This window comes from Physella acuta, unplaced genomic scaffold (genome assembly GCF_028476545.2).
Source record: "Physella acuta isolate Inbredline_101_S28 unplaced genomic scaffold, ASM2847654v3 ptg000712l, whole genome shotgun sequence".
Taxonomy (NCBI): domain Eukaryota; kingdom Metazoa; phylum Mollusca; class Gastropoda; family Physidae; genus Physella; species Physella acuta.
This window is the reverse complement of record NW_026732230.1, coordinates 182809-204441: the sequence shown is the minus strand read 5'-3', so window position 1 is coordinate 204441 and position 21633 is coordinate 182809. Positions and strand designations below refer to the sequence as shown.

General features: G+C 34.4%; 2 protein-coding genes across 2 annotated transcripts; both read left to right on the top strand.

Annotated features, from left to right (window-relative positions):
• The first annotated feature begins 364 nt into the window (after positions 1-364).
• On the top strand, positions 365-1939 carry LOC131949742 (zinc finger MYM-type protein 1-like). Its single transcript, XM_059311613.1, has 2 exons — positions 365-1439; positions 1932-1939. The coding sequence occupies exons 1-2, from the start codon at positions 365-367 to the stop codon at positions 1937-1939; spliced, it is 1083 nt and encodes a 360-aa protein (XP_059167596.1).
• Positions 1940-3954: 2015 nt separating this feature from the next.
• Positions 3955-19984, top strand: LOC131949740 (endoplasmin). Its single transcript, XM_059311611.1, has 17 exons — positions 3955-4171; positions 7449-7551; positions 7730-7871; positions 7988-8104; positions 13965-14163; positions 14392-14521; positions 14666-14777; positions 14941-15125; positions 15246-15435; positions 15517-15755; positions 15870-16041; positions 16347-16592; positions 16685-16821; positions 16946-17024; positions 17211-17366; positions 17483-17578; positions 18736-19984. Exons 1-17 carry the CDS (start codon positions 4114-4116, stop codon positions 18766-18768), a joined length of 2394 nt encoding a protein of 797 aa, XP_059167594.1. The 5' UTR covers positions 3955-4113; the 3' UTR covers positions 18769-19984.
• Positions 19985-21633: the final 1649 nt, after the last annotated feature.

The window sequence follows — 21633 nt, the reverse complement described above, 5'->3', positions numbered from 1 at the left end:
AGAATTGTATGCAAGAAACTCTTCACGCAAACCATTTAGATTAGACAACATTTCCTTTTTTTCAATGTTTCAATGACGTCATTACATTACTGTGTGCACTCTCTGGTTTGAGATTATGTTCTACTCTACGCTAAATGTGTCGACGTCATATTTCGTTTTTCGAATTACTGTGCAGGTTTTTAAATTCCTTGTGTTTTCTCTAGAGCGTTCTTGTCAGACAGATAGATAGATAGAGAGACAGCGAAACTATTATTATAGATAGATACTTGATTGCACTCCTGACGTGAGTCACAAAGAACAGCTATCGCTGATTGTGCGGTTTGTGGATGCTTCAGATTGTGACTTAAAAGTTGTGGAACATTTCATGGAATTTTTTATTGCTGAAAACACAACAGGCAAAGGATTGTCAGAGTTACTGCTAGGTGCACTCGAGAAATTAGGCTTGGATATTGATGACTGTCGAGGACAGGGATACGATAATGGGGCTAATATGAAAGGAAAACAACAAGGAGTGCAAGCCCATATTCTTCGCAAGAATAGTCGCGCATTTTTCACACCCTGCGGCTGCCATAGACTTAATCTTGTGTTGGGAGATATGGCGAAGATCAGCTCTAAAGCAGTGACATTTTTTGGTGTTCTGCAAAGAATCTATGTGATATTTGCCGGTTCACCTGCAAGATGGAAGATTTTGGAAGAAGCTGTGCCTTACATCACAGTAAAATCACTGTCAGACACAAGATGGGAATGCCGTATAGAGAGTGTAAAAGCTTTGCGCTACCAAATAAGCGAAATAAAGGAAGCCCTTTTCACTGTATCAGATGAGTCCAATGACCCTATGGTAAAAGCCGAAGCAGAATCACTTGCTAATTTTGAGGTAGGAAATTTTGAATTCATCCTTGCTGTGATCATTTGGTATGACATCCTATTCGCAGTTAATACTGTGAGTAAATCGCTACAATCAGCCGATATGCAGCTTGATGTAGCAATACAGCAAATTAAAGGACTCGTCACCTACTTGACAAATTATCGGGAAAATGGTTTTAATTCTGCCATGATTACTGCAAAAGAAATTGCCAAAGCAATGGATGTGGATCAAGTATTCAAACAGAAAAGAAGCAGAAAAAGAAAAAGACAATTTGAATATGAGAGTACAGATGAGAGCACGTTATCGGGTGAAGATGAGTTTAGGACAGAGTATTTCTTGTGTATAATGGATCAAGCAATTATTGGCATGAACACTCGATTTGAACAGCTACGACAATACGATTCACTCTTTGGGTTTCTCTACAACATAAACACAATGAGAAAATTAAATAATGAGGATTTGTTAAAAAGTTGCATGAATCTTGATATAGAGTTGCGATCGGTGAGCTCACGTGACTTAAACGGGGCAGATTTGTGTACAGAGCTCACAATGTTTCGAGAAATTTTGCCCGAAGGTATTAAGTCAGCCAAACAGTGCCTTCAGTACATTTGGAGTATTCGGGATTCCTTTCCCAATACGGCGATCGCCTACAGAATCTTGCTAACAGTTCCAGTCACAGTTGCAAGCGCCGAAAGAAGTTTCTCCAAACTGAAGTTGATCAAGAACTATTTGAGATCAACGATGTCCCAAGACAGGCTCTGCGGCCTGTCGATTCTGTCAATAGAAAAAGACATAGCCTCCAGTTTGGACTATGATGATATAATCATGGAATTTTCCTCACGAAAGGCAAGAAAAGTAGATCTTCGTTTGTGAACGTACTGGTAAGATTTTCATAAATAAACATTAATGTTAAAAAAATCAGGTTTGAAGCTGACGTTCATCGTCCCTTTAATGCGTGTCTCAAACTTATGTCTGTTTTATTTTTTACTTTTCAAACAAAAAGCCTTAACAGAAACAAGCAACGTTTCAAAAGCACTTCTAAGTAAACACATTATTTGTTAATCAGTGTCTTAATGCTAATACGACATTGAGAAACAGCTTAAAAATACCATATATATCGTTATAAATATTAATTCGCGTTGAGAAGAAAAAAAAACGCCTCACTGTACATGTTTTAGACACCAATGGAAAAAATATAAGGCCCCGCGCGGATGGTTGGCCATAGGCCCCGCGCACCCCTAGCGCCGGCTCTGCCTACAATAGTTTGATGGATATGATGATTTTACTGGCATAAGCACTCTATCTTCCCAAAATCTTGCGTGGTGAAGCCTCTGGTTTTATGTCCCGCTAACCACACGAGCCGACATAGTGCTAACCATACTATCCGTTCATATGCCGAGGTCACAGAAACAGGTGGACTCTACTTCACTTGCCCCCATAGACCGTCAGATTTGGAGAGGGAACTTTACTTTTAACCACATGAACACAGAAGGGATTCACCAGCTGGTTTAAATGTAGTTCATTAAATTAATATTGGAAAGTCAGCAATAATTTAATTGCAGATTAATTCAAGTCGTGTGCCTTCATTAAACGTTTAATCAGATTAACTTATCCAATTTTTGTTTAAACTCTGCTAGTGTTTACATTGGATTCACGAGAATCGACTTATTTGAGATGTACCAGCGCAACACTAACTATAGTATATAGAAGGGCCTAAAGTATTGTGGTGATTTAATCATCACATATTGCTCAATTTGCTCAGTCTGCTGTTTGGTTGAATGCCGTTCACCTATCACCTTTTAGAAGCTTTGCAGGATTGGTAATCCGTTCCTTTATACAAAGATTGGGAGATCGCTTATCGCATCTTACCCAAAATATCAAACTTACTGTCTTATAAGACTTAATACTCAGTTACTCAGCTACCCCGGGCCCATAACGATTCCAGGCAAATCTTCGCGGAATGATCCTTCGAAGTTATACAAATGCTCGTAACGAAATGTAGTGCCGTGTGCTTTAAGGGCTGGTGTGGATTTTTATTTTTAAAAGTCATTGTGTGTATAAACATATTGCTTGCAAGGTCCTTAACTAAAATATTGGCCTACTCTATACTTATTCGCATGCTGCTCTTGTTGGGCATACATGGTAGGATACACTTATTTGCATGCGCCGCTGCTCTTACGTTTATGAATGTTAATACTGTTAATACATAGTTGGTCTTATCGATGATTTTTGCAGGCTTGGATTTTTTAATTGATCCGTATCCAAGTTGTATGCAGATTGAGTACAAATTTAGTTGAAAACGGTTTCCGTGGGGGGGGGGGGGGGACAATGTGATCAGGAAAAGAGCGCATGATTGCTAACACTAGGGTCAGGACAGTAACCTAACTAGTAGAGAAAACACATCAAAACACTGTTGCCTTGCAGTTAGGTCTTGGATGGACAAAGGCTATGGAAGCAAACCCAGAAAGAAAAGCAAGTTGGAGCGTGAGTCAAAGGGCCATATGGCGCAGAGAATTTTGACGCGTAGATCTCCTTTGTGGTTGAGGAATGAAGAAGAATCTTACTAAATGAAGAACATTGTCCTTAAAACGCGAACTGTTATCTTCGGTAAACTCGAGGTCCTATTAAATTACCTATTATAGTTGGCCTATAATTTAAGTTTGATCTAAATATTTTAGACAAAGATCTAGCTAGATCTATTTTTAAAAATCTAATATCTATATTCTATATAGATCTATATGCCTACCTTGGCTAAACCTTTTTAAATCTAAGCCCTACTGCATTCTTGCTAACACTAAAACATGGAACCTATTTTATCTATTTATTATATTTTATAAACGAATATAGATGTATGCCATTTTAACTAGATCTAGATCTAGTTAAAATGGCATACACAATTTTTAAAATAAAAAAAAAACAAATGCGAGAAAACGTGTTTTGTGTTTTATTGATCTAGATCTATTTCATAAATACAAAGTTGACCTGTCTCCGCAACACCCAGCCGTAGCCTTTGAACTTTAGAGGGATAATTTGACCAATCAACGCGGGCCAAGTAGAGATGACTTTTTCCGTACTTGGGGATAGTTCATTGGTGAGAGTACAGTTCGTGGTGAAGTATGATTGGTTAATTTTACTAGCGGAAGGGAAACCCCTACTTTGCTCAACGTGCTAAATAGACCAACACCGGTTCCAAGCTTGTGTTTGTTTTCACATTTTTCCTCGTCTGTCAACTCAGGCGCTGGAGTAAGATGGCAAAAATGAAACATTTCATTTTTATTGGATTAGTATGCTGTCTTCTTTTCGCTGGTATGATTTTATTTCTATTTTAAAATATAATTAGTTAAAGACTCTACTGTGCGTGTACAATAACAACAACTGTCTAGTTTCACGGTTTCACACTTGACAGTGGTACCGAGATCTAGACTAGATTTCTACGTCGCAGTGTGTAGTGTAATCTCTGACCGCCGAAGAGTGTGTAGACTAGAATCTAGATCTAGAATCTAGATCTAGTAGACTCGTCTGGTTAGTCTTAGCTCTTAGTGTATTGATTATGTTCGTAATCTAGATCTAGATCTAGATCTTGTACGTCACCCGTTAAGAAGAGAAAGACAGGTTAAAATTTAAAATTAAGTGAAAGGAAAGTCAAGGACTCAAGTGAGAGGGTTGTGCCTAGGCATTAAATTAATAATAACTAATAATAATACAAAATGGAATGTATGGGAAAGCTAGGCTAAGGTCTAGAAATGGACTATCTAGATCTAGAATCTAGATTACTCCAGAATAGAATACTACTGTAGATTATGTTTAGGATTTAGCCATTTTGGCATTTAGGCTTCATACTTCATAAAGCTATTTTTAGATGGACATTTAAAATCTAGGGGGGGGGGGGGGGATTTGTATACCTCAGTGAGGCTCAGTGTCCAATAATATAATCTTAAAAAAGGGTGTTAGGTTACTGGGTAGTTAACTAAAATACACACATGGCTTGCTAATGTCAATGCTAACCCCAACCCTAGTCCTACCATTCGCCAACCCTAATTTCTAACTATAAAATTAGTCGAGATTACAATACTACTATCTAGATCTACTTACAACAATCCAACACACCTATTTTTTGGAGAGTCTAAAAGAATAGATGTAGGTCTGGTATTTAATTATTCGCCTCACTTAATGACTTAAATTCTTAAATGAGTCATTCTTTTAGATCTAAAGTACTCTTGATTAGTTTAGATTCTAGAATAATTCAGAGAGATTATTGTAGATCTCCATCATTTATTAAATAGATCTATGGGTAATCTCCTAGTAAGCCTATAGCATCTGTTATTAATACAATAAACAATATGCATTTAAAATCAATCTATCCAAACATTCTGTATAAAAAAAAAGATGGACCCAAATAATGCATGATACTGCAGATAAATTCCGGAAATGCTGACAGTCTACTACTGTTTATTTTGCTGCTATGCTATTCTGGAATAATAAGTTATTATTCCAGAATAGCATAGCAGCAAAATAAACAGTAGTAAAGAAATGGCGTAGACTGTCAGCATTTCCGGAATTTATCTGCAGTATCATGCATTATTTGGGTCCATCTTTTTTTTTATACAGCATGTTTGGATAGATTGATTTTAAATGCATATTGTTTATTGTTCTAGATTCTAATCACTTTGACTTAATAGCATTCATTTTTACTCTGTCTAGTAATATTGCCTCAAAACTCCTGCAAGTTTTTATATCCGTGTTTCTATTTAAAAAACACTAAACTAATTACTACATAACTTTATAATTAGATCTAGATTAGGCCTACTATTTGCTGCTAATTTTCTGTTTTTTTTTTTTTTTTGTTTCCTATGTCTATTAAACTTCAAACTTAAGTTAAAACATTAATTTTCATTTAGGGCTAAGTACACTTGACTTTATTCATATTTCATTCAAATGTCACAGATAAACAATGGTTTACAGTAACAAATGCTTACAAAACTCAACAAAGATTGCCATATAATTTCTACTGCTAAACTGGGAGATTTCCAGAGACTTAGATTAGAAGCTACATTCCATAAATAATCACCTGACTATTAGATTCTATTTAGTAGCTACTCTAGACTACTAAACTAGCTGACTAGAAATGGCATGCTCTTTCTCATCTTAACAACAGATATACACTTTTGTTTTCAGTATCCTACAATTCAGATATCTTTTCTGTAACATAATCATTGGCCCTTTAGTTTTATTAGCCAGCTAATTAGTTATTAAACCAAAACATGTATTTTAACAGCATAGCTGCTCAACATTTCAACACTTATGATATATATTTATATTATTGGTCAACAAGTACATCCTTATTTGTTACTGGGCTATTCACCGTCCCTTATTATTTTTAAAGAATTCTTGGTTTTTAGAGCAGGGCAATAGCTTACATTAAGCATAACTGTGTCCAAATATGCTTTAATACAGAATATTATCGTCATATTGTATATTGTCTTGACATCACTTTATGGTTTATCGTTTGTTTATGCTAGGAATTTAACGACAAAATCATAACAGAATTCAATAAGCACTGTGTCTTGCCAGAATTTTAACAGGTCCCTTTTATTTAGTAGTATCATTACCCTGAGCTTGAACATAGATGCTATTTTACTTCTGTCATTAAGAGCAGTGCTATCAAAAACATTTTGTTCATTCTTAAACCAACCTAAACACTATTGGATTTCTCAAGGCTAAAATTAACTGTTATAGACTAGCTGTTTATTGCACTTTTAATGGCAAAAGACTACCAAACAAGGAATTTTTGAAAAATATGAAATACAGTGAAAAACAGTGGTTCTTAACCCTTTTGCAAGTGCTAAACCCCATCAGCTTCACAGGCACATTCATCAAACCCTTCTTAATAGGCAAATAAAATGATTTTTTTAATCAAATTCAAAACATTTATATTAAACTGGTGCACTAAATGAACTGTGTATAAAGAGCAAAACCATTAAAATATGATTTCACACAAAAACATAATGAACACTTACTGCAAATCAGTTTGACTTCTGGTCTTCACAGAAAATACTTAGGTAGGTAAAGGTTATTTTCCATATGCTAGACTAAACCCTAACCCTAAGTAAGATATAAAAGGTTAAACAGTTGTATTATTAATACCATTTACACAATAAACAAAAATGGAAGTAAATTATAAGATCACGATTGAGCGGAAACAGCTTATTTCCTCTATTGTAGGTGGAAATGAACACATTCTTTAAAAAAAATTTCCTGGGGGGGGGGGGGGTCTAGTTTTGGTGACAGGTATGATTTCCAGTTGTGATATTTTTCTTGTACGCATATTTGCCTTGTGTTTAAACTCATATTTTGTTCAGAATTTAGTTGTTTTTCTTACCTATTAATTAGAATCAACCTGAATTCAACTGGCACATTCATATAGTGTACTTAACTTCATGGGCTCTCTATATCAATATTACTTGCTGATTGCTTCATCAAACCATAACAACAGTATCACTAAGAACATTATTGTTAAAGTTAAATTGCGGTGTTAAAAAATGGTTAAGGTTGAAATCTACTATCTACTTTCTTTATTTAATAGCTGCAAGAGCAGCAGATGATGACGATGATGATGATGTTAAGCTGGAAGATGATATTGGCAAGAGCAGAGATGGATCAAGAACAGATGATGAAGCTGTTCAAAGGTAAATATTATTTTCATTTTAAAATACATTTCTTTGTTTAATTTATGTAAAAAGACAGCTACGTATGTTAAAACAATTCGTAATTCATCTATTTTTGCTGATGATTTATTTTTAATAATAATTTTAATTGTTCAGCTATAACATTTGTAGCTAAATCAATTTATCACATTTATAACAGGGAGGAAGAAGCTATTAGCCTTGATGGTTTGAATGTTGCCCAAATGAAAGAGTTAAGAGAAAAATCTGAGAAATTCCAGTTTCAAGCTGAAGTGAATCGCATGATGAAGTTGATTATTAATTCACTTTACAAGAACAAAGAGGTTAGTTGAAATATTTGCCTCTTTTTCATAAAACTTTCAAGTAATTTTAAACTTTTTAAATCCTTTAAAAAGCCTATTTGCTATTTTAAGATTTATGCTTTCTTCACATCAAACAGATCTTCTTAAGAGAGTTGATTTCTAATGCATCAGATGCTTTGGATAAGATACGCTTCCTATCACTGACTGATCCAAATGCTTTAGCTGCAACAGATGAATTAGCTATTAAAATAAAGGTAACTGTTTTTTTTTAGAATTCAGTTTTTTATTTTACTATAGAAATTAAAATGTTTATAAATTAATCTTCTTAAGATGTTTTCTTGGAGAACCGGCTACCAAGAAGATGTAACCTACTTTTCAGTTTTAAACTTGCAGCACATAAATTTTGAACAAATAAACTGCACAAAAATATTTGCTTATGATTTTTATAGATTTTTTATGATTTTTTATAGATTTTTATAAATCAATTAGAGTCTCAATATATATACACATGTGTAAGTGAGCATTCTGATTTGCACATTTTATGCCCCAAAAATGTGACTACACAGTTATACAAAATTTTGTTTTTCTGCGTCAGGCTAATCTAAATACACACAATTTATTTGATGTGAATTATGATTTCAATATTCCAATTTCTCAGTATATTTTGAGTATACCTTTGATTATTGGACTGTTGGACATCTGAAAATTTACAGTAAAAAAATCATTAAAAAGCAAAAAAATGTGACAAACTTTCAATGCCATTGAAGTGCTGGAATGGACCAAAATAGTAAGCAGCAATCTGGCTGATACAATACATGGAAAGCCATTCATATCACTATTACTGTCTTAAGATTTTGCTCTGTGGGCACTTCTTTGTTCCTTGTCATATCCCTAATATTGTCAATATTAGCAGAAATTAAAAAAACCCATCTCAGTGCAAGTGTAATACAGTATTACTCTGCTAGCTATAAGAAGTACCACTGTATTATTGAAGTTAACCCATAAAGTGTGTGTGTGTGAAGTTATTTTGTTCCTTAATATGGGGAGGAATAACATTTGTGATACTTGTTAATCAGCCATTCCTATTTAAGTAATGTCTCAAAATTTAAAAATGGGGAAACTATTCTCTTTTTCCCCCATTACCTTGTTAACATATTTAAGCAATAGTTATGCTTGTTATACACGTGTCTTCTTATGTGCATGGTACATGTTATATATATACACATACATTCAAGCTAACACAATGTATAACTAATGACAAAATGCTACAAAAATAATAAGCATTTGTACTTTTTTTAAGTGCATGCATTACTTTACGCTACGCTACTAGTTTAACATACTTCTCATTTTCAAAACTTGAGATGCATTTTATAGTCTGTTCTGTATTCAAATAACCTATTACGTTACCATAATCTGTATTTTTGTAAGCTGTGTAACTATTTAGTTTGCTGCTGAAGTAGTAATGTTGTTATCTTTACTTTTTTCATTTAGTGTAGAGCTCAAGCACATGCTCTTCATGACATTCGTTTTTTTTTACCTGCCAGCACAATACCTTTGTGTTTTCCTTTGTTTTTTTTTCCCTTATAGTAATCAATGGTTACCATGCTAATACATTTTCTTGGCAAACACTATTCCTGCTAGATAAATTGCATCGGTATCCCTCTTAATCATTCAGATTTATACATGTTAGCATAGTGATAGATCTACCAGTAGTCTGTCTTTGTTACAGTATTGTTTGTGGTGCCTTGCTTCATAAATTGATTCTGTAGAACAGGGGTCTCCAAACTACGGCCCGCGGGCCGGATGCGGCCCGCGAGGTCCTCTCATCCGGCCCGCGGCAATCTTTTTGTCTACTGAATAAATGTTTGTTAGAGGTGGCTGAGGAACGTTGCATAGAAATTTCAAAACAATTTGAAAATGTACCTTTGGGTGCAAATAAAATTGCCCAACGTGTTGCAGCCTTGGTGAAAACATCGGGACTGAAATAGCGAGAAATGCAAGCGAATTTCGATATTTTTCAATTGCCATGGATGAGTCGCTGGACAGCTGTTCCACCTCTAAACTTCTTGTATTCATTAGAAGTGTGGAGGAAGACATGAACATAACACAATAGCTGGTTTCCCTACATAGAAATATGGCACTGTTACCGGAGATAATGTCCAACCATAGATAGTTCAGAGACACGTTGAAAGATACAAACACAGAATCGCAAGATTTAGCATATTCCACAGCAGTAAGATGGCTAATTTGCGAGAAAGTTCTGAGCAGAGTATTTAAGTTAAGGAAAGAAATAGGTGACTTCCTGGAAAGTAAAGGCAAGCCACAGCCATTAATGTCTGATGAAGATTAGGTATATAAATTGGTCTCTGCTGCAGACATAACTAGTCATTAACATTTTTTGAACATAAAACTACAAGAGAGGGAAATCTAGTATCTGATCTATACGTTCACCTAAAGGTCTTCAAATCCAGATTTGTCTTGTTTTTGGAACGAGTACAGGCCAACAACTTGACCCACTCTCAGCAGTGCAAGGTCTTTACGGCTTAAACAACCACTGAGTTCCCCAAGTCATTTGTATGCGAGATCATCAAAGACCTCCAGGTGCAGTTTCAATAACGGTTTTCTGACTTGGATTCAAATGCAGAAGTGAGACTATTTCAAAACCCATATAATGCAAATGTGGCCAGTTACAAAGATGAGCAGCAGCTGGAGGTCATTGAATTGCAAGCAAATGACCTCCATAGAGTGTATTGTCTCCCGATAGTGTTTCTTTATGACTTTTTTCTTCGGGGGAGGGAGACACTTGAAATTTGTTTATATTTCTATATAAATTATATTTCGTTTGGGGGGGGGGGGGGGGGCGGGGTTAGAAGTTGTTCAGGGTGGGATCACCACCCCGAAGAGATACCTTGAACAAACTCTGGCCCCCGAACTGACATTTGATAGTTAATGCGGCCCTTGGGCTGAAAAGTTTGGAGACCCCTGCTGTAGAATGTCAAGTGGGCAGCATATTGTATCCTTAAGCAAAGCTATCTTAGCTCAATTCTTTTCATTGATTTTTATTTTTCTCTGGTTGGTAGTCAAGAAGAGTGCTTTCTTAAATTTTACATTGAATATCGCATAGCTAACTTATTTTACTTTTGTTGTGAACCGTACACTAAAAACAGGCGCACTTTGTTTATGCTCTTGCAGTAATTAGCAAACCCTGCATCCAGCTCAAATTAAGCAATTTCCCTCCCCTTAATGTTAATCATGTACTCTGTATTCTTAGGAGAAAACAGCAATGCTGGAAATAGACCAGGAGGTAGTAGTGTGCCATACTGCGATAGGTTTCCAAGCTCTTTTACTATAACCTGATTGCACTTCACTGTGTTGTAAATCTGTGTTCGCCGCTGGGGGGGGGGGGGGGGGGGCACGAGACAAGTATCTATTTGCGTGCAATGACGTGATCTACACTTGCCTTGACCCAAACGATATCCGCAGAAAACGAAAAATCATTGTGTCCTTGACAGTAGCGAAAGGCCAAGCTAACTTAATGCATTTTTATAGCCCCTTTATTAACTGATTATTGGTGTCTATGAAGGTTACTTTATAAACCCATTGTATTAAAAATTATTTCTTGTCGTCCATAAATGACGTCACGCAACTAAGGAAAGCGTGGTTCTGGCTACGTTGTGCCTAATAGGATTTACTCTGGTATAGCACTTATTGTGTAGAAACAAAAAAAAAAGAAGGAAAAAATGTATTCTTTCAACGAATGTCATTTGATTGCGGGAGGCGGGTGTTGCCCGAGGGGAATCCGTCATAACTTATGTGACGTCACTTAAGCACGACCCTACCAGACAGAAACCTTAGTGTGTTATACACGTCAGATAGCTCGTTCTTTAGATATGTGCTTTTATTTAATGCCTATAAACATGAACGCCGCGGTGTGTTAACTTTCTTCTGCGTACGTCTAGAGTTAGGCTAACTGCTTTTTTTTTTTTTTTTTTTTTTTAAAATTTTTGGCAACCGTTACGATTTTAGTCGGGAACTGTTGATTGTCAGAGCGCATTAGAATATACACACTTCTTTTTCAGTCCTTTCTGTTTTTACAGTTGAAGTATTTATTTGTCAGTCGTAATTTGTTTGTGATATTAGACGTTGTTTGCCTATTTTTTTTTTTAAAGAGGTCGTTCATAAATAACTTATACTCATAGGGGAATGGGAAGCTCGCGATTTAGAAAACTGTTTTTGTAAGATGTTATAGAAATTGATTAGTTTACCCTGTTGACCGATCTCAGAGGGTGGGTGTTGTAGCCTAGTTGTAGGCTTAGAAGTGACATATTTGGCGGGAAGAGAGGGAGTGTCTGGCTTTTGGGGGGGGGGGGGGTGTAAATTGCGTGACGTAATTTATAGATGGCCCCTAACAAGCTGCCTCGATTAACTCGGGTGACATAGATAATAGGTAGAATTTCGGTCTAATTTTTGTAGTTCATTTATTCATGAGTGGGCTCTTTACGTAACTTTTTAAACTAAATTTATTCCTAAGTTATTGTATGACATTGTTTGTGATGTTATACCCATTTTAATTTAAAAAAACATACACTGTTATCAGAACCCGTTTCCGTGTAGTCACCTTTTTTTGTACTTGTTAAATTGGAAATAAAACGCCCGGATTTTAGTCGCAACACTACAAATTCTATGATGAATTTGACACGTTTCTGCCATTTTCCCGATTATAGTTGTTCCTCAACTGATCTAGAACTACTCTGCCCCACTACACCGCGCTCGCTTTACTTGTTATAACTTACTTGGAAGACTTTGCTCTCAAATTAATGAAGGCTATCGATTACACAACACATTTTCACATTTTTTTCCCCTGAATACTCTAAAGTAGGCCTACACATAAAAGTACCCGTGTTATTAGGCAGATTATCGTGTTATTAAATAGATCATCGTTGACACGAGAGCTCCCTTCCCTGCCTTTAGAAATCAGTTATAACAAGCCGGTTTCTAGTGTACAGCTTCACAGAAGTGTCTTGTTTGTACCAAATGCGATCTACACACGGTCAAAGTGTGGGGCATGATTTTATTTATTAAAATGAGTATGCCAAGTGTGTATTTTCTATTATCTGTTCAGAATGCTATAAGCGCAGTAAAAGTAAGATGCGTCAATTAGATGTACTTGACTTTAGCCCTAGGTCGCCGCCGACACGGCAATTTTTTTTATACCTCCTCATCCCCTCCTAGGTTAATTTTAGCTCAAGAAAACGCGAGGCAGTAGTTGCCATGCGAAGTTCCAGCATGACTTATCGACTTTGTGCCTCTACTAGTTTACGTTGGTGAACACTATAATAAAAAATAAAATAATACATAACAAGAAAGATCTAGACCCTAGTTAATGTAATATCAATTTTTTCACTGGTAATAATTACGTTTTATGCCCAACGTGTAACTTCCCAGTGTCTGAAGACTTTATTGATAGTTTATCGCAAAACAAAAAATCTGTTGAAAATTACTATTAATAACTTCTTCAGTTGACTCAAAATACAACTCTGCCACACACACACCTGTATCTTGACATACTTTATTTATCTCCTGGCTTGTATTTATTTTGGTAATACAGCATGGGTAATATTTCTTTCCTTAACTAATATTGATCTCTAACTACTCAGTTAAACCTCCTGTGTTCTACCTGTGTTAAATATTTTTGTTTAGCATTGAGAATGTGTATCAGAGGTTAGGAAGTAGGTAGCATACATGTATTCTGGCATCCTGGTGGGGTTTTTTATGGGGGGGGGGGGGGGGGTTTGTACCAAATATATTGATGGTTAGTATAGTTGGAAAGCACATGTGTAAAAATATTATAAGACATAACTTTTGAAATTGAATTGATTGCCTGGATAGTTTTTGATACCCCACATTTATTTTTAAGAAAAACAGTTATCTTTTAGGTAACTAACCTTGTTAATTCCTTATAAACTTAGTGATGTAAACATTGTTTATGCTTCAATAATTTTATACTACATTTATTTTTTAATCACATTGTAATCTTTGGAAACTTTTAAAATATATTTTTTTGTTTCATTATGTAACATCATATGATGTAAATTTATTTTTACTTTCTATTAGGCTGACAAAGACAATAAGGTTTTGCACATTACAGACACTGGTGTTGGTATGACAAAAGATGAACTTGTTAAGAATCTAGGAACCATAGCCAAATCAGGAACTAGTGACTTTTTAGCAAAGCTTAATGATGCAAACACAGCAACAGAAACCAATGATCTCATTGGCCAATTTGGTGTTGGATTCTACTCAGCATTTTTAGGTAATGTACCTGTTTTGTACTTGCGTAATAAAGCTTCTTTTTTCCAGAGGGAGCAAACTTACTACATTACATTTTCTATTTTTAACAAAGAAAAATATTAGATTTTTAATATTAATTTTTAGAATTTGATATGGTTGTGAATATCAATTGTGCAGTTTTAATTCTACAAAGCTGTTTGATTGGCATTACACTTGTCTATAATTAGTGGGTTTTTTTTTTAATTGACAGTTGCTGACAGGGTAATTGTTACATCTAAGCACAATGATGATGAACAGTATGTTTGGGAATCAGATGCTGAAAGTTTCAGTGTTGTTAAAGACCCACGAGGCAACACTCTTGGACGCGGCACAACTATCAGGTTGGATAACAGAAAATTAATTTTTATGTGTTTGTGTGTGTGTGTGTGTATATATATATATATATATATATATATATATATATATATATATATCCTTGAAATATTTTTGTAAAAAATGCAAACCTAATACTTTTTTGTCTTCAGTTTGCAGTTAAAAGAAGAAGCTCATGACTATTTAGAAGAGAGTACTTTGAAGAATTTAGTAAAGAAATACAGTCAGTTTATTAACTTTAATATCTACTTATGGACAAGTCAAGTAAGTGTATTGCATTTTTTAATCATTACAAAAATTAGTTTCTTGTTTTTTCTACAGAAATTATTTTGATATATAAATACATTAGCATAGTTTTGTTATTTCACTGTCAAAAATTTTGTATAGGATGTTGCACATTTTACAATTTCTTTGTAATGAAAACTAGGAACAAGAAGTTGATGAACCTGTTGATGAAGAAGAAGCAAAGCCTGAAGCTACAACTGACGATGATGAAGATGAAGGGAAAGTAGAGGAAGAGGGAGATGAAGATAAACCTAAAGTTAAGAAAGTCAAGAAAACTGTCTGGGACTGGGAATTGATGAATAGTGTCAAGCCTATCTGGACACGCAAGTAGGCAAATTTACACAGATAACTTTTATCGATACAAATAATTTTCAGCTGTTAAACCATTTAAAAATAATAATTTAACAGTGTTTAGATATTTTATATCTTAACATTTTTGTTTTGCAGGGCTGCTGATGTTACTGATGAAGAGTACAATGCCTTCTACAAATCAATCTCCAAAGAAAGCTCTGAACCTTTGGCCAAAATTCATTTTACAGCTGAAGGAGAAGTTACTTTTAAATCCATTTTGTTTATTCCATCAACTGCACCTTATGATACCTTTACTAACTATGGCAAGAAAGTTGACCACATTAAGGTTTGTATAATATTTTAAACTTAATTTTTCTATATGTAAATATTGGTTCTTGTGTTTTACACATTGCTGTTACTATTGCAGATGTATGTACGGAGAGTATTCATCACTGATAACTTTGAGGATATGATGCCCAAATACTTGAGCTTTATTCGAGGTGTGGTTGATTCAGATGATCTTCCTTTGAACGTATCCCGTGAGACACTTCAACAGCACAAGCTACTCAAAGTCATTAAGAAGAAATTAGTGCGTAAAGCCCTTGACATGATCAAGAAAATTGACAAAGAACAATATGAAAAATTCTGGAAGGAATTCAGCACTAAGTATGATCATTATCTGTTTCTTTTTATTTCGTTTCTTGAATAGGCTTTGTATTAAAAAGATGACATTTCCATTTTATCTATAAATTCATCGTTTTTAAAATGTTCTATTGACAGCATTAAGCTGGGTGTTATTGAAGATACGTCTAATAGGACACGTCTGGCCAAACTGCTACGATTCTTCTCCTCCAACTCTGACACTGAACAAACATTCCTTGCAGACTATGTAGAGAGAATGAAAGAAAAGCAAGAGGCCATCTACTTTATTGCTGGCACAAGTAGAGAAGAGGTCAGCTTATTTTTTATACCTTTCCTCAATATACATCTCTAAAAAACATGTGACAATGTATCTTAGCATTTTTAAAAACAAAATAATAATATAGTGAGATAGTTATATTTTAGATTTACTATTACACCAACCATGTGAAGCAAGTTTTTTTAAAATCTATTTGGTCAAAAACACAGCTACACTCACCCACTCTTTGTATGTTACCTGTAAATAAGTTCAAACTTACTTTGAAAATGTTAATATCCTTGGTTATTGACAAAGAAAAGGTGATTTTTCACAATTATTTTTGATACTCATGTGTTTAGGTTGAGAAATCTCCATTTGTTGAACGCCTGTTGAAGAAGGGCTATGAAGTTTTGTACCTCATTGAGCCAGTTGATGAATACTGCATACAATCCTTGCCTGAATTTGAAGGCAAGAAATTCCAAAACATTGCCAAAGAAGGCCTGAATTTGGACACATCTGAAAAGGCAAAAGAGAGGAAAGAAGCGCTTGAAAAGGACTTTAAACCTCTTACAGATTGGCTTAAGGATGATGCTCTTAAGGATCAGGTTAGTTTTTATATCAAGTAAAGGTTTATTTTTTAATTATCAACTGAAATTTTTTATTTATAGTTTGCTTACTGTATGCTACTTAATTTCAGATTGAAAAAGCCACAATCTCTGAACGTTTAACCAACTCTCCTTGTGCTTTGGTGGCCAGTCAGTATGGATGGTCAGGAAATATGGAGAGAATAATGAAATCTCAAGCTTATGCCAAACAGGGAGATGCTTCTAATCAGTATGTTTATAAGTTTTAATATTTCTCAAATGTTTTCTTTAATGTACAACTTAAAAATGAACTTTCCAAATTCTACATTGCATTGCATGACAGAGGAAGTTATTTTGCTTTCATTCTCTATCAGATTTTATGCTAATCAGAAAAAGACACTGGAGCTCAATGCTAGACATCCATTGATCAAAGAACTGAAATCCCGTGTTGAGGTAGAATTATACCCTTTTGATTATTATTAACTTGCCACATTTACTTATTCCTATAAGCTGTATTTTGTTAGTAATTTTTATCACTGAAATAAAAGTGTTTTTTAATGAAGCAAAAGAATTAAATAAATTTATATCAATACATTTTTTGTTTAGCAATTATGAATGTTAAATTTGTTGTTTCTCTAGGCCGATGCTTCAGATGAAACTGCCAAAGATCTTGCCAAGGTGTTACTTGACACAGCAACCTTGAGATCAGGTTTTGCTGTCAAAAACTCTTTGGACTTTGCACAACGTATAGAAAGGATGATGAAAATGAGTATGGGTTTGGACTTAAATGCACAGGTATGAACAGGTTTATTATATTTCTTTTATGCTTTTCTCTAGTTATAAAAAGGTGAAAATTTAGTGACACCACCTACCTGGTTTTTTTTTTTAAATTCCATTTTTTAAAACATTAGGTTGAGGAAGAACCAGAAGAGGAGGAAGTACCTGCTGCTGAGGCACCTGCTGATGAAGAAGAAATTGCTGCAGATGATGATAAACCTGCTGAAGAGGTAAGCAATCAATAATGTATCATTTAGTCACTGATCATATGATAAATGCCACTAGATAGGTTGTTTTTGTAGTATAATTTATTATCTGTGTAATTCTTTTTCACAATCAAGTTTCATTGCAAGCTTTTTCGTGTAATTTCCAAATTCATTAGCTGTTTTCTAATTTTAAAGGTAGTAATATTTTCACTAAAAGTGGCACTAATAGCATAGAGACAGTTTAAAATACTACTTAAAAAATTAAACATTACAATAGTTTTATTACAGTGTTTTATTTTTTTAACATTCTATAATTTGGTGTAAGAGTATTTTGTAAAATTACTAAAATAAAATGACTGCCTTATCCTGAAGTTATAGTGCCAGTTGGCAACTTTAACAGCCTGACCTCAAACCTTGCTGCTTGCCCCTCCTTTTGTTTTTGTGTGAGTGTGTGAATGTGCTCTCTAGCCATTACTGCACGTCTTTCCAAATTATTGTAATATTTGCAACAGGCTAGCCATCAGTTGTACCCTTAATTTCAGACGCTGGTAAAACAAAGTTAAGGGGTTTTTTTTTTTTTTTAAATCAAAGAATCCAATTGAATTAATAACTTAGTCTTTAGACTGGGTAAAGTTAGAAGAAATCACTCTTTTACTGAACAAATTGTGCATGATGTTTGGAGTGAGCATTCATGATTTTTTAATTTATTTATTCAGTCTGTTGTTTTTGCCATTCTGTTTAACTGCTCCATCCAATTTGAATCCGCTAACCCGGCAATAGTGAATGGTTTCAATAATAGTTTAATTGTGACAATACAATTCTTTATATATATTAATTAAACCTGGGGTAAATAATAAAATTTGGATGGAGAAATGACAAAATAAATTAGAATGGCAGCATGTAAGGTGATAAATGTATTTTTTTAATATATTAATGGTCACAGCAAGCAGCAAGGCAAGTCACAAAGGTCAATGTACTGGCACTTCTAGTGTTCATACGCATTTTTTAGAGCTCTACTGTAGGATATATTTCATACATATATTGTTTAACACAATAGCTTCTTTTTTTTTTAGTTTTATTTTTAACTGAACATACTCAAATCTATTTTATTTCTTAGTTCTTTTTATACCAGTGTACACCTAGCCAGTGACCATTTGCGTTTTGCCTTTGCTCTCTTGCAGGAATCTGAGGACACAGGCAGAGATGAGTTGTAACACCTACTTCTGATAGTTGCTTGCACTAGTGTATTATCAGCTGATGTGGCATTTTGTTCATCAAACTACATTTCTCATTTTCATATTAGTTGACCAAAAATTCTAAATTGAAATGTATACAATTTTTTACACATTTTTTTGTTTTAATTCTCATTATAAAATGTTTCAGTATTTTGCTGTTGCTACTAACCCTTGTTTTTTTTTGTTATGACAAAGCTTTATGGAACTTTTTGAAAATATTTTTCTGAGTTCCTGCTAGTTATCTCTCATACATTCAGGTGTAAAGATTAGAACATTTAATTCATTCATTCTGTTTGATTGAGGAACAAATTTGCAAACCTTGGGTATCTTCTTATAAATAGAATTTGTGTGAGTGATCTAACAAGCATCATGTAAACTGAATGGTTCATCAAAAAGTTAGCTGTATTTTTACCTAGCTAAAATCTCATAGAACCTTGATACTTACATGACAATATTTCTCGCTTGCATTGTGGGTTGTTGGCTAAATGTGCTTCATCTAATTCTGAAAATTCTACCCAAAAATTTTATTTGTTAATTACTTACACTTTCTAAATTAATCCTTAAAAAGCACATTCATGTCTAAAACTTTTTATTAGATTGGATATTATAGTATATAATTTAAATCTTTGACGGTCTCAACATTAGAGTTTTTAAGTTTTAGTGGTATTTGAAAATTACCTTTGTTAAAGCCAAAGCATTGAATGTTTTCATTTGTGAAAAACTTGTATTCTTAAGTAAGGATGCTAGAATGAATATGATTGCTGGAAAATCTTTGATATAATTGTGAACAGGATCTATTTATCACATAAATGTTGAAAGTATTCAGTTGTGAATTTTTTACTTTACATAACTTGGACTTTGGACCATATCTGTGTGCATGTTTTGAACATTTTTATTACTATTTCATTCCAGTAAAGTTTGTCATATTTTATGATACAAATTAAAAATGGTTTATATCCTTAACAAAATATTGTCCAGCCTTTTTATAAGGCAATTTTTATTTCAATCTCAAATAAATAAATAGGGTTCCCAGGTTATTAAAAAAGAAATTTTTTGAAATGGATCTATATGGTTAATTGGAATGTATGGTAGTTTTCATATCAGAAGGAATAAATGAATTTAATTCGTCCAAATTTAAAATGTTTCAAATACCTAATGAGTAATTTGTTATGTTTTATGGTTAAATAAATGTATATTTAAAAACTCTTGTTCTTTTTTTTCTCTAATCACTGATTACACAAGCGGTTGTTTTTTTTTAAGTTACAAATAATAATGCTGTCAAATTTGCTAATTTAAGATAATGTTTAAACATCGATCTTGCTGATCATAAGTATAAGCCATGTTTACTCCACTTCTGCAATGCTGGGTGTCTTTTTGAGTTGCATGAAGTTTCACCAAATTATTCTTTTTTTTTCAATTTGACTGAAAACTTAACATAAAGCAACAGCTAATTACGGCTGTATTAGTCATTAGATATTAACAATTGGTACACCGTTATGTGACCTGAGTTAATTTTGTTTTAAGTTTGGCACGTGATCATTAAAAAATGGTTGGGGCTCACAAAGTATTTAATATTCGCTGGGGAAGGAGGGGAGATCCACCTAAACGAACTTCAGATCAATACACCACTCTCAGCACGCTTTCCAATAACAGGAAACAGACGGGGTTCCCAAACATGACGTAGCTGAAGTAATTATATACGTTTCGAGGCAAACCTGCTGCCAACTCATGTTCTCTCCGCATTGGTACAGCAAGACGCGGATAGAGCTATCGTAAACAAATCAGTTTCAATGACTTTTATAGAAACTGGTAAGTGAATCGCGTGTACAAGTTGAAAACGAAATTATTGAGAAGAGTAAAGAGAAATGAAAATCTTTTATTTCTCTCCCCTTCCCCCGTCTCATGTTCAAAATCGAATAATTTTTCATTCCTTAAAATTATGTATTTCATTCAATTCTTGGCGTGATTATCCGTTGAATCATCCACCAGTGTGTTGGTAATCTGTTCATGTTGTGTCCCGTCTCCCTACGCAGTTGGCTTTGTTTTATTATCCAAGTCGCAACGCGAGGCTGGCCTACCGTGTAACTGTTTGTGATTCTTTGCTATAAGAAAATGATTACATTGCCAGCGTGGTTAAGTTCGATCACTGATTCGCGATTTGAACGACAGCCAGACCAAACACCACACGTTGAAACATGTAAGAGAGAACAAACGAAGCAGACATGCACGCGTAGACCAATTATAAGATGCGTTCTGATTACTTGTCCATTCGGTTTGCTTCACTGCATGGCTAATTCACTTTTAACAGTCGTCGGTTTCCGATTATTCCCTCATCTTGTCCCCCCCCCCCCCCCATCAATAAACATAGCCATATTTCTGTCAACGCACCTCTATTTCCAGAGTTTAAAAGAAAACAAAAAACTAATTGTTCAAACCTTTTAAAATTTAACTCTGCTCGAACTTAATGGCAAACATGTTTGTGGTTTGATGAGCGCTTATCGCTGAAAGGATCGTCTAGTTATTGTTACAAACCCATTCCCCTTTTATTCTTTAAATTGTTTTTCGGTTTGTAATGTGTGTGTTGCAGGGGGGTGGGGGTGGTGAAGGTTTATGGAGGAGCACATGGTGTAGTATGGAAGGATTAAATGTTGAGGAATCTGACAGGCTGCTTAAGGTGGGAGGGTCAGAAAAGGCGGCGAGTACGGATGGTATTTTTATACATACTTTTCAGCAGACTTATTTTCTGAAAATACTGTTCGCAGCATGCTTACGTTATGTAAATGTGCACAAACCCAAAGTATGGTAATTTTAAACTAGGTTGAAAGCATCAGCTGTAACATTTCG